Here is a 15,083-nt window from a genome sequence, read left to right as displayed (position 1 = left end):
GATTAAAAGAAGAAACAATAAAATTGGCGCGCTTTTATGTCCACCCAAAACTGAGCGGTTTTTAAAAATATCAAATTAGAATATAACAAAAACATTCAACTAAATGATATTCTCATTTCAACTACTAAAATATTGTAATTTACATGATAATAAAAGTATACATAATTTTTTTTTTACTTGTATACTAGTAGTTTGTATCAGTACAGTAGAATCCGTTTATAACGACTTTCAAGGGACCGATGATTTTACGTCGTTATACCCGGAAGGCGCACTAACAGAAAGGTGGAAAAAACAATTTTTTTCGTTTATTTTATGGGTTTTTCATAGGCTCACCGGCTTCCAGGCGCCGAATAATTAATTTGCATTTTTTCTTCGACGGAGGAGCACTTTCGTTTTAAAGACATTTTGTGGGCCTAAACTAAATGAGCTCATCATGCGCATTCAGTGCATTAACTCACATTTGGCGAATTTACGCATTAAGTTTTATTGGAAAAAAGCAGAAAAAAATAGAAATATAACGGTACATCTCATGGAATATAGGCACACGCACGCTGAAAACATTTTTGTGATTTTTTTTGTAATTACTTTAAATAATTACTGTAAATAAATGTAAATATTTTTCTGTTTTTTTTTTTTTTTGGCATGTCGCAATATTCGGTTGAATTATAAAAAATCTCGTCGGTATAAGCGGCTTGTCGCTAAAAGCAGAGACGTTCTAACCGGAGGTCCTTACATATAACTTCGTATGGAGACCAACCAAGCCATCTAGTTTCCGTCGCAATAACCGGACTGACGCTATAAGCGCAGTCGTTATAACCGGATTCTACTGTATATTAAAATTGCATTTTTGGGGCATTCTTGTCATTTCATCAAGTATCAGTTGATTTTTTTGTTCAATATTTAAAGACATTAAGGGAGTACAAAATTATGTTCTACACAATTACATTTGTTGATATTTTATTTTACAGTAAATTAAAAATTTGTACAATTTTCATACAATAAATAAGAAAGATTTCACTTTGTTTCACAGAGATGTTGTATGTGGAATTAGGCTATTAACATCGCACTCTATAGTAATATCATTGCAGATGGTGGGTGGTCGGTCCTTTAATAAATTGAAATGCAATAAACAAAATATTGTTTAATCTAGTCTTACACAACAAATATATTGACCGCAAAAAGTTCATATTAAGAATTTTTATTGAAAAAATGAAAGAAGGTAACTATAATAATCATAACGTAATTGTTAAAAAAGTAACGTTATTAATTTAAAGGATCGATGCCGAAGCACCCTTCTAATGCAGAGTACTTTCCTGCTGAGTCTATTTCAAAGTCTTTGACACCTAAAGAACTTCATTACAGCACGGACGTGCTTGCGTGCAATGAACATCCGCCTAAACGCACGAGAAATATTTGCACAAAAAAATCGACTCACGATGCCACTTTGCTTCACACTGGCGCAAAAAAAGTTAAAAAACGACGCAACAGTGATACGTCCAGTGAAGAAGATAGGTGGCTTACTGCAATAGAAACTGGGAAATTGGACGTTGTTGACGAGGAACTAAAAAAGATAAAAGATCCCAAACTTATGACAGCTCGTCAACGTGCTATTTATGAAAGGACACAGGACTCGGAGATAAATGGCTTTTTAGAAGAGCTAATTGCTCTTCCAAGTGGTTATAAAGAAAAGGAAAAGCCGCAGACTGCAGAGGAAATTCATAAGGCTCTTCTAAAATCTCAAAAACGAAAGCAACAAGCTGACGAACGGCGAGAGAAAGATAAACTAAAGACAATGGAGCGCTTGTTAAAAAAACAGGCACCCAACAGGGACCGCACTTCAATTCGTAATAAGTCTTCTCATCATCAGCCTTCTCATCCAAAAATAACCTATATAAGCGCTATAAATGGCAACTACGTAATAGTTCCCACAGGTTACGAATTTCCTTTAAAGGCACAAATTCCTCGTACACCGCCCCTTTCACAGGTGTGCTATGTAAGCGGATGTCAAAACCGAAAGACATATAATTGTTCAACCACAAAAGTTCCATTATGCAGTCTTACATGCTATCGTAAGAACCTTTTACACAATATCAACCAAATAAGAAAAACGTCTTTGTAATCGGATTTCATTTTAATATTGATTGACAAAAAAACTGTTTATTATTTCATGTTGTTCAGTTTCAATTCGCTGTAAAAACTGCAATTCGGCTTTTAAGCGTTCTAGTTCTATTGTTTGCTCAAATATCTCATATTGATAGACTTGCTGCTTACTCTGGCGCTGAATAAATACGGTTTTTAATTGGTTTTGAGTACCAATAGCGCGTAGTTTTTCCTTATCGACATCTTTTGCAAAGATTTTAGATATATTACAATAATTAAACACAAACTTTTTAAAAATGGTGAATGCTTTGTTGTAATTATAGCATTCTTGTTTAAACATTATTTTGCTACTGGAAAAGTTTGGATGCTCAACTCGCACCGTGTAGATTTCATCTATGAACACACCAGCTTTCTGAAGTTCTTCCATCTTAATGTAATTGTAAAAATGTTTTACTTCCTTACGGTGCGAGCGTTGCTATTGACAACTACAGGAATCGTAAACAAATAATAGCCGCATATATGTATATGTAAATTAAAATTTACCAAAAAAAATGCATTAGGGCTTTAGTATTTTTCTTTCACAATTTTTTTTTAATTTACAGTGTCTGTTATTTGAGTTAGAAAATAACATATGTACAAACTAAGACATTAGAATAACAAGATACGTAACGCCATACGATTTTTTTGGCCACAATTTTTTGTGCGCTGGCTCTAGAGCTGGCTCCAGGCCTTCTCGATTTTTGGTTCAAGAGCCAGTCGATCAGTCGATCACTGTATGTGTGCACACGTATGCTAATGTATAATGTAAAAAATTACAGGATGGCTGACTTCTCGATTGGTGGAGTGTTTATTGTTGGCTAAGAGGGTAACATTCACTAAATTGACATTTGCTTTTCCAAATTTTGCGTGCGCTTCCTTACGCGTACCTTTTCAATCACCTCTTCTTACTCATCGGTATCAATCATCATACCACTTAGCTATCGATTACAAACTATATGGTTTTGCTTAAATTATTCCTGGACAACAACCCCCTCGTTACATTCGGCCTCTCCTGACGATCACAGCGTTCTCGCGTGATCGATCTGGGTCGTCTTCCTCTTCGTCGTCTTCATCTGGTTCATCGGGGGGAATTTCGCACAAGCGTTTCATCTTGTCTGATGAATACACGGACTTATAGTGTCTCTGCTTTTGTTGAGCATGTTGCATATCTAGATGTCGGTCGTTGCGCAGCACTTTAGATACAATAAAAGGACCTTTGTATCGCGGCTGTAATATGCGCGACGTGCGCGTGGTAAACTGCTCGTTCTCGACCAAGATAATGTCTTCAGGGCTATAGACAGTTGGCTTGGAATGGATGGCGTCGTATCTCTTCTGCTCTGTGGCCGTTAACAGTGGTCGCAGCATCAGCACGGAGCTTCTCTAATTCGGCATCAGTCATCATGCCTTGATCTTAATCACGCTCGTCAGCGTGTTTTTAAGGACATCTCGGGGCTCATAACCATATATGTAGAAGCTGGAATGGGGTGTATTTAGTAGTGCTATTTGCCATGGTATTAATGCTCCACTGGATTGATCGCAGCATTTCGTCCCAACGTTTCTTGTTTTCATATGAAGGTAAAAGCATTGACAAAATAATTCGATTTGTACTTTCTTTGTCCTTTACTAGTTGAGTATATGCTTCACGAAACAGGCGATCTTGCTCGATCACATAGCTTTTCGGCTTTCATATCAGCAACTATTTTCTGAATTTTGTCGTCTTGTAGTTGTATGACAAACAACCAGACAGCTTCATCTATGATTGTTTTTGAGATCTTCAGGGATGCTGTAATCTCATGTGATTCTTCAACTGGCGCTCTACTTAACGCGTCAACGTGGCACATCTTAGTTCCTGCTCTATGTACAATATCGATGTTAAACTCTTGTATTCGCAACCACCATTTTGCAATTCGCGGTATCAGCTCTCGTTTTTCCATGGACGTTTTTAAAGCATTGCAATCAGTAATAACTTTACCATTTTTCCATAAATGTAGTATTTAAATCGTTCCAACGACTCGACGACGGCTAAGGCTTCTAGCTCGTAACTTTTTTTTCCTTTCTGATCAGCTTGTTCAGGCGGCGGTAATCTATGCAAAGTCGATCACTCTCGTCCCTCTTCTTGATATGCACCACCGGGTTGCCGTACTCTGGATGGAGTAATAATATCTCGCTCTAATAGTTTGTCGACCATCTTGGCAACAACTTCCTTCTTCGGCTTGGAGACTCGGTATGGTGCTTGAGAAACTACTTGGCCACTTGGACGACGTTTGTGCCTTCCAAACCTGTGGAAAAAACGTCTGCAAACTTTCCGAGCAAACTGCATACTTTTTTCAGTTCTTTTTTCTGAATATTAACAAGAAGGTTTTTAAAAATACTCTCGGTTGAACGTGTTACCGGCTGATGAACTGCTCTCTTGACTTCTATCTCGCTTGGCTCGAATTTCCACAAAAATTCAGCGCATGTGATGACATCTTGTCCCAACAACAAATCTTCCTGCAACAGATTGTCGTTGGCGATCTAAGCTATGGCTGTCACCATTTTTCCAGCGATTTCGATATCCACTACCATAGCTTCGGTAAGGATACGTGAGCCTTCTTATATGCCCACAATTTTAATTAAGCACTCCTGTTGATCTGCGTCGATCTGGTCCGCAATTGATTTGCAAATTATACTGGCTTGGCTTCCAGTATCAATGAAAGCGTTATAGCCATTCTCGTTGATGTGGATTAAACGTGTGAACAGCTTGTCCTGATTGGATACGCCCAAACGCATCACCTGTGCGGCTTGGCAAATTACATCGGTGGCATGAATCTTATTGCATTTGGAGGAACGCGTTTTTTTCCTTTTCTTTGGGCATGAATAAGCAAAATGCCCGACATCTCCGCAATTGAAGCATGCTCTAGCTTCTCTTTGCTTTGATTGCTTCATCTCAGTTTCCAGCTTTACCTCAAAAGTACTGGATTTGGGTAAGAACTCTTTCTTATTTGTATTGGGCCTCCCTCTATTTATAAAATATGCCTCGGTAGAGTCCCGAAACTCCTTCATCGACGAAAAATTAATGGCTGCAATACTGTTTTGCAACTCTCTGTGCTGTAGACCCGCTCTAACATATCGGATAATTGCAGCTTCACTAAGCTTAAATCGGACTCTAAGTGCTGACATACGGAAACAATACTCCTTTACGGTTTCCTTCGATCGTCTGGTTGCATTTGCCATGTTGAAATTAATTTCTGCCTCGTCCGGCTCCGATCCGAATCCCTCTCTTATTGCTGCTGCTAAACTGTTCCATGTTGTGTGTAAAATCTGCGAGGAATCGAGCCACATGTTGGCGGGGCACTTCAGCTTTGTATATATAGCAAGAAGTACAAATTTTTCGTCCCATTGATACGCATCTACCACTTTGTTGACACGATCGATGTCAATTGTCATCTCCGGGGTCATAATCTGGTAAGGTATTCGCAATTTCCTTAACCGACGCTTGTCTACCATGATTGATCGCCGCTTGATCTCCAGGGTTACGGTTGAGAAAATCATCTATGTCAATTTCATCTTCCCGTTGCTGCCGCTGCTGCTGCTGATTAGCTGTTGGCATATTATTGACAAACTGTGCCATCATGTTTTTCAGCTGTCATTTTCTGTTGTAGTTGTGAAATCGCAGCCGCCTTCGTTAAGATTCCTGAGTACTCCGCTTTGAATATATCAGCCATGTAGGAAAGGAAAGCCTTATCCGTAATTTGTAATCTCTTGTCCTCTAGACTTTTGAGAACACTTATCCCATTACAATCTTCCCACGCCGACGACTCTTCTGCTGCCTCTGCTTTTCCGTGTCTCTCATACTGTTGCTGCCTCTTACACTGAACTCTTACACTCTGAACTGTAAAAAATAACAGAATGGCTGGCTCCTCGATTGGTGGCGTGATTATTGTTGCTAAGAGGGTAACATTCACTAAATTGACATTGGCTTTTACAAAACTTTGCGTGCGCTTTCTTACGCGTGCCTTTTCAATCTCCTCTTCTTCTTACTCATCGGTATCGATCATCATACCACTTAGCTATCGATTAGAAACTATAGGTTTTTGCTTAAATTATTCCTGGACAACAACCCGCTCGTTACAATACTAAATGTATAATTTATAATAAATTTGACAAAATTGGACTTTAAATCTTTAAAAATATCGCACTTAGAAACATATAGCAATTTAGCCAAAATCTAGCATTGGTTTTTAACGCAATGTTTATAAATCAATTTTTTTAGGCGCGCGTTTTTTTGATGAATTGATTACAGCTGAAAACATTAGTAACGGGACATACCGTAGCCATCATAAAGTACACTATTTAACTGTTCAGTTCGCTTTAGAACTTTTGGTTCTAATGGTAACTAAAATACATCTAGATTGCATTCGCCTTTTTAAATTGTGTGTTATGAGAAAATTTGTAAAAGGAATAGTTGAAAATAAAATAGAGCAAGAATATATGGTTTCCATACCAAGGGAACAACAAATATCCGAATGTTTGCAATCGATAAAAAGTGTTTGCTCGAAAACCAAAAACGTTGGATGATTTGCCGCAGTGGAAAGCCTCGGAGTTTAGACAATTTTTATTATACACTGGTATTGAAGCTCTTAAAGATACAATTCATGATTACCAATATTTCTTATTTCTTTAGCTGCATTAGGCTTACACGTTGCTTTCCTCTCAGTTGCACCGAGACTCAAAACATAAATAATACCCCAACCATATGGTGGGTTTATTCGGGAATAATATCACATTTTTTTTGGAGAAAGTAAGAAAGTGTTTTATACAATTTTTACGGTTTACTTCATGTAAAAGAGACGATTAAGAAATCGGTTATCCGGTTTCTTCTTAAGAGAACTATTTACAAGCTGCTCAGAGATTTCTACGAGAGACGACACAAATCTTACAATAAATTTATTGGAAGGTTGTTGAAGATAGTGAAATTTGAGTGGACGTTGATCCTCTAAGGTTAGAAGGTAGTGTTCTGAAGTTGAAGGGATATACGCTTTGGAATAAAAGGCGAGATAGTTATTTTTATGTAAAAGAACACATATCAATTGAAGAAGATTCTTTTGAAGAGGATGCAGAAGGTATGGTTTCCCGTCACTCGTAGCGTAAAAAATAGTATACTAGTTTCGTCGACAAGCAATTTCCTAGGAAGTCCCGAAGAATTCTAGAGGAAATCCTTAAGAAAACTTAATGAATTGTAGAATAAATCCCGAGGATTTTTCATGCATTTGTTTTCGAAATTCCCCAAGGAACTTCTCGGGAAATACCTTGCTTTTTTTTTTTGTATATTCCTCAGCAAGTCCTCGGGTATTTCTCCCCATTGTATGAAAATTCCTCGCCTCTTTGTATGGAAAATTTCCTAGGATTCTTTGGGGACTCCTGCGGACTCCAATAGGACTTCCTTAAGGAATAGTTCGGGATTGGTACTGAAGGGTGTTAATAGTCAACAATTAATCAAAACACATGGAAAACCTAATTTATTCATATGAATAACAGCGTTTGGAAAAATTTGCAAAGCGATAAGGAGGGTTGGGGTTGTTAGACAGAGCCGGTCAGATTATACTTGATAAAAAGATCCCTAAGAAACCGTAACATGTAAATCTTGAACAAATATCAGAGGCTTCTGGAATGTGTGTTTCTTTAATATTTTTGTACCATAAAAGATTAAGAAAGGATTTCACTCACAATCAAACACAATCTTTCCTGCTTTTTCGGGTTTTGGACTCAAAATTGAGGAAATTACCATATCCTTTCACTTTCCACCGCGACCAATCCTTGATCGTATTTTTTCGACGCGCATTATTCTGATATACTCCTGCATGAAATTCCGTTATGACTCATCTTCTCAACGCTGACCAAGCGCCATATACGTATAACACGAGTGACATAACTGACAGCACACTTTGGTCGTCCTTCCTCCACACATAACCTGTCCTGGTATCGTCGCCGATTTTATTGTGTTGGCTCCAGGCTCTCTCAAATTTGTACTCAAGAGCCAGAGAGAGAGAGAGCGTTCTAGAGCCAGCAGCTTTTTTTTACGCATACAGCGAAGGTGGACCACTGTATATGTGTGTATTGTAAATTTGACAAAATATGCACTTCATTTTACAAGTTAATGAATCTATGAATCTAATGAATCCAATCTATATTATTTTTGATCGATTGCCACCATGTAAAAACCCTTAGTTTAGCATTGTCTTAACATAATTATTCGAATACAGCATAGAAATAGTAAAAGATGAATAAATGTACATAATGATACCTAATTACTGGTAATGATACCTTATGCTAAGGGATCCAAGTTGTAAATGAATCATTTAACAGCTTCATGAGCTCTCATACATGAGAAAAACTACACGATAGAATCGGACTTTGGAAAACTAAAGGCACCATCTGTTTTTTTTAATATCTTCAAAATACACATCAAAGGTTTTGAATATTTTAAAAAATAAGAAAAAACAACTGTGTTGTAGAGCAATGCATTAAGTGCACAAATAATGAATGTTATGTGCATCAAATTGATCTTTTAACAAACTCATAAAAGTTGTAATTATTAAGCATTGCAAGTGCATTCTATATATCTCATAATGAAAAAATTAGTTAAAATTCCCACATGTTAAAAAATATTTAAATAATTGACGACTGAAAATAAATATATATACATAAAATATATCGAAAAGCAATAATTACAAAAGTAAAATAAAAGCCGTCACCAACATTTTAAATAATATTATATTACAACGAAATTGACCAAAGCATTAATCAAATTCGTTTAATAGATCAAAATTGATTTCGGACCGAAAACTTACTATTTACTACTTCCGAAAACACACTTTGCTTACTGTTTTCACTCACACAAGCAACTGTATTCTCAATTTCACGCGAGCGGGGAGAGTGCAAATTTTGCCGCCTCCAAAAAAGTGACTGCATAGTGCAAAACCAATGTATGGCCGTTACGCATCTTATTATTTTAGTGTCTTTGCTTGTACATAGGTATTACAGATTTGGCGCGGAGGCGCAGGCACAGTGGGACAACTTTGATTTTTCATAATCCAATTAAAAGCCTAATTAATTGTTTGTTCCGACATAGCCCAAGTAAAGTAAAGTAAAGTGTTTGAGCAATAAGAGCAATTAGCAATTGAGCAATTATTTTCCAAAGAAAAATAAGGATTCCGAGATTCATCCTCTCAATTATTAGTATTAGCAATTATTATTCAAGCGGATATCTGTTAGTTGTTCAACAAACACGCAGATGTATACTCGTTGAGGATGTTAGTGGACTCCATAAACTCGCAATTAGTTTCGCTTCTCTTCCTAGGCAATGGTAAGGAAATTTTGTATGCGTTCATGTTTCATCTGAGCCGGAGTTAGATGATTTAACACTAGAAAAGTGGGAAGGCGATTATGAATGCTCCAAGCTACCGTCTTGGGAGTTTCTGCCACAATTTCTTAGTAATAGGGAAAAGAATTAATCTAATCGTGAGGTTTGAAAGGCTATTTCAGAATGTACAGGTGACAAGAGAGTAACAAGAAGAGCTAGTTTAGCTACAAATGCGTGTTATAGTTGTCCAGGCTCGCACTGTTTAAAAGATTTTCCGAAATTCAAATTTTTTACGCCGCTGCAAAGATATCATGAAGCCAAACGACGGGGTAGTTTGTTTTAGCAAGCGGCATGCAGAATGAATGCAGAAGTTAGTGTTAATTTGCTCCATTATGATTTGCTTCATAGAGAGACCACAAAAACTGAAGATAATGTACTGCTTCCATATCACAGAATTGTCACGGTCGCCATGTTTTAGATTCACATTAGATAATAATAATTAGTGAATCTAGCAGGTTCCATTTAATCGAATTATAACACTTCTGATTATAGTTTGATGTTTCTTTATTAGGAAAAGAATTTTTTTTGAAGAATAAATGTTGAGTGAGTTTAAAATCAAATCGGTCGCGGATGCGCTGCCCGCAGAAGTGTATGCTTGTATCTATGCGCACTTGCACTTCACATACATTTTGCCAGCCTGTCAACTTTATGGTCAGGCTTTTGTGTTAATGTTGTAACAAAATGTTGCAGGTTGTACAGTGTGTACTTGCTACACATATTACAAGAGGTACAGGTTAGTAAAGAGGAAACCAAAATTAGGATTATGGACATAACAGAAATTTCTATCAAAATAATCGAACTAATAACGTACGAAATATTTACATGGAAAAATATTTTATTAAATTAAGAAATATGAGAAATATAAGAAATAATATATAACGGTTACTCTACTAGTAGATACAGGTGCAGATATATCACTGCTCGAATGCAGAAATATTAAATTAAATAATTTAAATACGTGGGAAATCACTAATATAATAGGCATTGGGCAAGGGACAATACATTCTCTAGGTACTGTCAAAGTAGATATGTGCGTTGGAAATACAGCAATCCCATATGAATTCCATATCACACCTGACAATTTTCCTATACCAGCTGATGGTATAATTGTTGTAGATTTTATAAAGAAATACAATTGTATTTTAGAATTCCATGACCAGGAAGATTGTCTCACAGTAAGACTCAATAATTTCAGGAACATGCCCATTCCTATAATACATTCACTCGAAAAAGAAATGGTTTTGCCTGCAAGATTTGAAGTGATGCGAAAGATCAATATTTTTTCAAAAGACACGCATGTCTTAATTGCCAATTAATTACCAATTGCAACCTGGATTAATAATTGCAAGCGCACTTGTAAACACTATGAGTGCAATGATTCGATTAGTACACAACAACAAATAAATACGCTATTGTATATAAATACAAATATAAAAAGCGAATCGTTGCATTATTACGAGGTTTATAATGCAAATGAAGAAAAAAATTCGCAAAGAACTTCAGAAGTATTAAAACTACCATTCGGCTTACAAATAGCACATAACTCCTTCCAAAGAATGATGACTCTTGCATTCACAGTGGTGAGTGCGGTGCAGGAGTGCGGCTGAGTGCGAAGAAGGCTGCCATGAGGGAGAAGTCGAGATCAAACGGGAAATAATGGAGCTTGGACCCCGGCAAAGCGGAGAGACCGTGAATGAACGGTACCGCGCTGGACCCTGGACTCGGGTCGGTAGAAGGCACAGAGGTCGATAGGTAACGGTGTGGACCTTGGACAAGCACAAAGAGGACACACCGTAAATAACGGGATTTAGCCGTCAGTGATAACGCCCACCCGTCGATAAGAAACCGGTCAGTGAGTGTCGGGAGCAGACATACAAGTACAATTACCATGAGTGACTCCGCAGCGCAACACGGAGATCCACATGGTGACGACACTGAAAAGGAGAATGGAAGGACCTGGCGTGTTCAAAGGGGATTGTGGAGTCAGACGTTCGCTTCCGGGTGTTTGCAAAGGTGGTTTTGGGAAGAGCTCTGGCTCGGCGCCTTGCGACAAAACCACCGTAATATCCTAGGTCTCGGTTGAGCCGGCACGGAGTCCGTTGTCGAAGACGAAGCAGGACAGCGTGGGCTCAACGCGATCCTTTAAATAACGAATAACGAAATAAATCTACAAATTCAATGTATGCAATCATACAAATTATAAATTTGGTGGGACGAACAAGCTATCTGAGCTAGCCGTTGCAATTCGTAGCGAGCAGAACAAAGGAAACCAGAATTTAACCGACGTATTTAAATTATGTAGACAGCATAATCCAAGACTACATCCAGAATATTTACTTTCTTTATGAAAGAGGTTACAAATTTAGGTGACAAATGTACTGATAGAGGTATACTACCAGATGACTTTAAAAACGATGTAATCAAAATCTACCTCCATTCGGCAAATGCAGACAAAGCTAGATGATACGTTACTATTACAGAATATTCATTAAAAGTCAAAGAAAAATCACGCTTTGCTAAAAAAATGTCCCATTTAAATGGACAAGGGAAGGCAATGAGGCATTCGAATACCTCAAAAGGGAATTAATGAATGCAAGACTTCTTCAAAACCCAGATTTCAGCAAAGAATTTTGCATAACCAAGCAATCCCAATCACCAAGAAATACAAACCCACAAGAATGCGGTTGGACTTGGAAGAATTTGAATTTTCGGTAGAATACCTCAAGGGGAAGGATAATTATGTAGAACAGAATAACAATAAATTAACTTAAAAATATAAAGGGAGAAATATAATGAAAGTCGCTAGAAGATATCAAAGTTCCCAGAAGAAATATTATAAAATTGCCTAAGCAATCTATAAAAATTTCAAAGCCATTAAAAACTACGAAGTACGAAAGATAGTGATTTAGTGTATGTCAAAGGCTTGAAAAGCTGGCCGGTATACATGATAATCCCATACAAAAAGGGCACGCAGACATTGCAAAAACCTTGGCCAAGATGCATATTTACAGTCATTAAAAACGACGAAGTACGAAAGGTAGTGATGTAGTGTATGTCAAAGGCTTGAAAAGCTGGCCGGTATACATGATAATCCCATACAAAAAGGACACGCAGACATTGCAAAAACCTTGGCCAAGATGCAAAGATATTATTATTATTATAAAATTGTTCATAAAAACCATCAATGATTCCAAAGAACAAAATTACCAAAATATACAAAAACCCCATTGACAATTACAGAAACAGGCGAACATGCATTCGACAGAATAGTAGTATATACATACAATCGGTCCACTACCCAAATCAAAAAATGTCAATAAATATGCATTCACTCTCATATGTGATTTATTGTGATTATGTGATTTCATTGCAGCATAGAAGTAATCTACAATATAGAAAATTACGCTAAGGAATGTAAATATAGATTAGAAGTAGCCTACAAAAGAGCTAAAAATATGATAGATGCACATAAAATAAAAAAAAAAAAAACTTTATGATACAAAGACAAATAATTAATATCAGTAATAATATATCTGTTGGGGATAAAGTTTTATAAAGAAATTAAGTAGGACATAAGTTAGAAATTAAATATTATTTATTTATTAGATATGATATTAAACGATAGTTTAGTTTATAAAACCAATACGAGCGTAAGGGCAAATAGTAGTCGCTAGGAGGCCATCGACTTAAATTAAATTGTACAGGTAAGTTTTTTTAAGGAATTTTATTATGGTTGCAATGAGGCCGGTGGATTTTCGATTACTTAGCAATTGTTGGGCTTGTTCTGTGATAGCTGGGCATGTTTCCAGGATGTGACCATTGGTTACGGGGGATACGGATTGGCTAGGGGTTTTGATGTTTTTGTTTCTTTTTGTAATTGCTGTTTTAGGAATTTTCCTATGTATTTTATGCTGTCGTTGCGGTGTATTTAAGTGGCATTTTATTAGCTTTTTTTTGCTATTTTTTCTGCAAAATAATTTCCCTTAATTTTTGGTTATCCTTTTATCTTAGGTTCTTTCAGTTGTAAATGTGACCTGATTTGCGTTGGGTATTTGTTGCCAGGGGGTCAGAGCAGATTACAAGCTTTCCTCTCCTATTTTTCACTATTATATATATCAGAGCTATATTTTAATAGCTTCGAGGATTGCGATTGTTTCTGCTGTTAGGATAGATGAGTATGGTGGTAGGGTACCGTCCGTCACTGTGCCAATACCGGCGACACCCAGCTGACACAGGAACGGCAGCAGCTGTAAAATACTATTAAGAAAAACCATTGTAAAATTCAGCAGAACCATTTCTGCCTGATTAGTGGTATGGCCCGTAAAGTCGTACAACTGTTAGGTAGAAAAATGTAAAACACAAAAAAAAGAAAGTAAAGGAGAAACAATTAGAGTAAAATGAAAAATAAAAATAATAACCCCTACCTGAATGGGGGATAATAAGGGAGGTAAATTATATAATAAAAACGAATGTTCCTTAAAAGTAACAGAGAAAATATACAGGGTGCGTTATGAAAGTAATGCGCATGGTTTCATTGTCACGTAACTACCTGTCGTAGCACGCTCGGAGGAGTGCATTTCGAGATCTCAGTGTGGAAGGTGGCACAAGGCCTTCAAGGAGGGTCGAGAGGAGGTCACCGACGATCCACGTTCCGGACGTCCAACAACAGCACGAATTGATGAAAACGTTCGCCGTGTGCGAGAAACTTTGAGTTCAGACCGTCGGTTAAGCATCCGGGCAATCGCTGACATCCTAAACTTGTCAACATTTGCGGTACATGGAATAGTGACGGAGGATTTGCAAATGCGAAAGGTCTGTGCGAAGCTTGTGCCGAAGGTGTTGACGGAGGAGCAGAAAAACGTTCGAGTTTTGCGCTGTGAAGAATTGTTGGCCTTGTGCCACCTTCCACACTGAGATCTCGAAATGCACTCCTCCTTAAAGGCCTCTCGAAGCATTTGATAAGTTTCCGATGCATTTTTGCCAAGTCGCACACAAAACTTTATGGCGTACCGCTGTTCCAGCGAACGCTCCATCGCACCGTGACACAACAGAAAAAATGACTTCGCTCTACGACACGTCCTACCACTTCTATTGCTCAGAGCGAACTGAGACCGAGCGGGTTGGAAAGGAGAGACTCCGCCAAAAATTTTCAGACAGGTCCGAGCGTGCTACGACAGGTAGTTACGTGACAATGAAAAAAACAGTAGACATCAGTGTCCAAGTTTCTAATAAAACTCAGAACAAATTTAATAAATATTTAAAAATAATATTTGCTAAACAAAGAGCATAAAAACATGTCAAATGCATTTGACGAAACACTAGAAAGGGACAGCTATTCATGCTGCGATCGTTTCAAATATTGAGCCAATTTCACACGTTTATAATCGTGAAGGAATTTGGGGATGCTTATATCGACAATTTCGAATAGCCCTCTAGCGACATCCCATTGCTCAAAAATAGAAAAAAACGTAGTTCTAACATTACCTTACGAAATTTAAAAATAAAATCACTAAGGATAATATCTATCTAGGCCCCAAAAATA

General features: G+C 37.3%; 3 protein-coding genes across 3 annotated transcripts; 1 reads left to right on the top strand and 2 right to left on the bottom strand.

Annotated features, from left to right (window-relative positions):
- The first annotated feature begins 1,261 nt into the window (after positions 1-1,261).
- On the top strand, positions 1,262-2,150 carry LOC6543328 (INO80 complex subunit B). Its single transcript, XM_001970806.3, has one exon. It carries the CDS (start codon positions 1,280-1,282, stop codon positions 2,117-2,119), a length of 840 nt encoding a protein of 279 aa, XP_001970842.3. The 5' UTR covers positions 1,262-1,279; the 3' UTR covers positions 2,120-2,150.
- Positions 2,117-2,629, bottom strand: LOC6541127 (intraflagellar transport protein 20 homolog). The gene has a single exon (XM_001970805.3). It carries the CDS (start codon positions 2,525-2,527, stop codon positions 2,132-2,134), a length of 396 nt encoding a protein of 131 aa, XP_001970841.1. The 5' UTR covers positions 2,528-2,629; the 3' UTR covers positions 2,117-2,131.
- A 41-nt stretch (positions 2,630-2,670) lies between these two features.
- LOC113564682 lies at positions 2,671-6,196 on the bottom strand. The gene is made up of 2 exons (XM_026983527.1): positions 4,112-6,196; positions 2,671-3,613 (listed from the first exon to the last, which is right to left on the bottom strand). Exon 1 carries the CDS (start codon positions 5,668-5,670, stop codon positions 4,732-4,734), a length of 939 nt encoding a protein of 312 aa, XP_026839328.1. The 5' UTR covers positions 5,671-6,196; the 3' UTR covers positions 2,671-3,613; positions 4,112-4,731.
- Between the last annotated feature and the right edge of the window lie 8,887 nt (positions 6,197-15,083).

The sequence above is a fragment of the Drosophila erecta genome, unplaced genomic scaffold (assembly GCF_003286155.1).
Source record: "Drosophila erecta strain 14021-0224.00,06,07 unplaced genomic scaffold, DereRS2 tig00000307-arrow-arrow-pilon, whole genome shotgun sequence".
In the NCBI taxonomy this organism is placed as follows: domain Eukaryota; kingdom Metazoa; phylum Arthropoda; class Insecta; order Diptera; family Drosophilidae; genus Drosophila; species Drosophila erecta.
The sequence above is the reverse complement of the archived record's forward strand: the minus strand, read 5'-3'. Positions and strand labels throughout refer to the sequence as shown.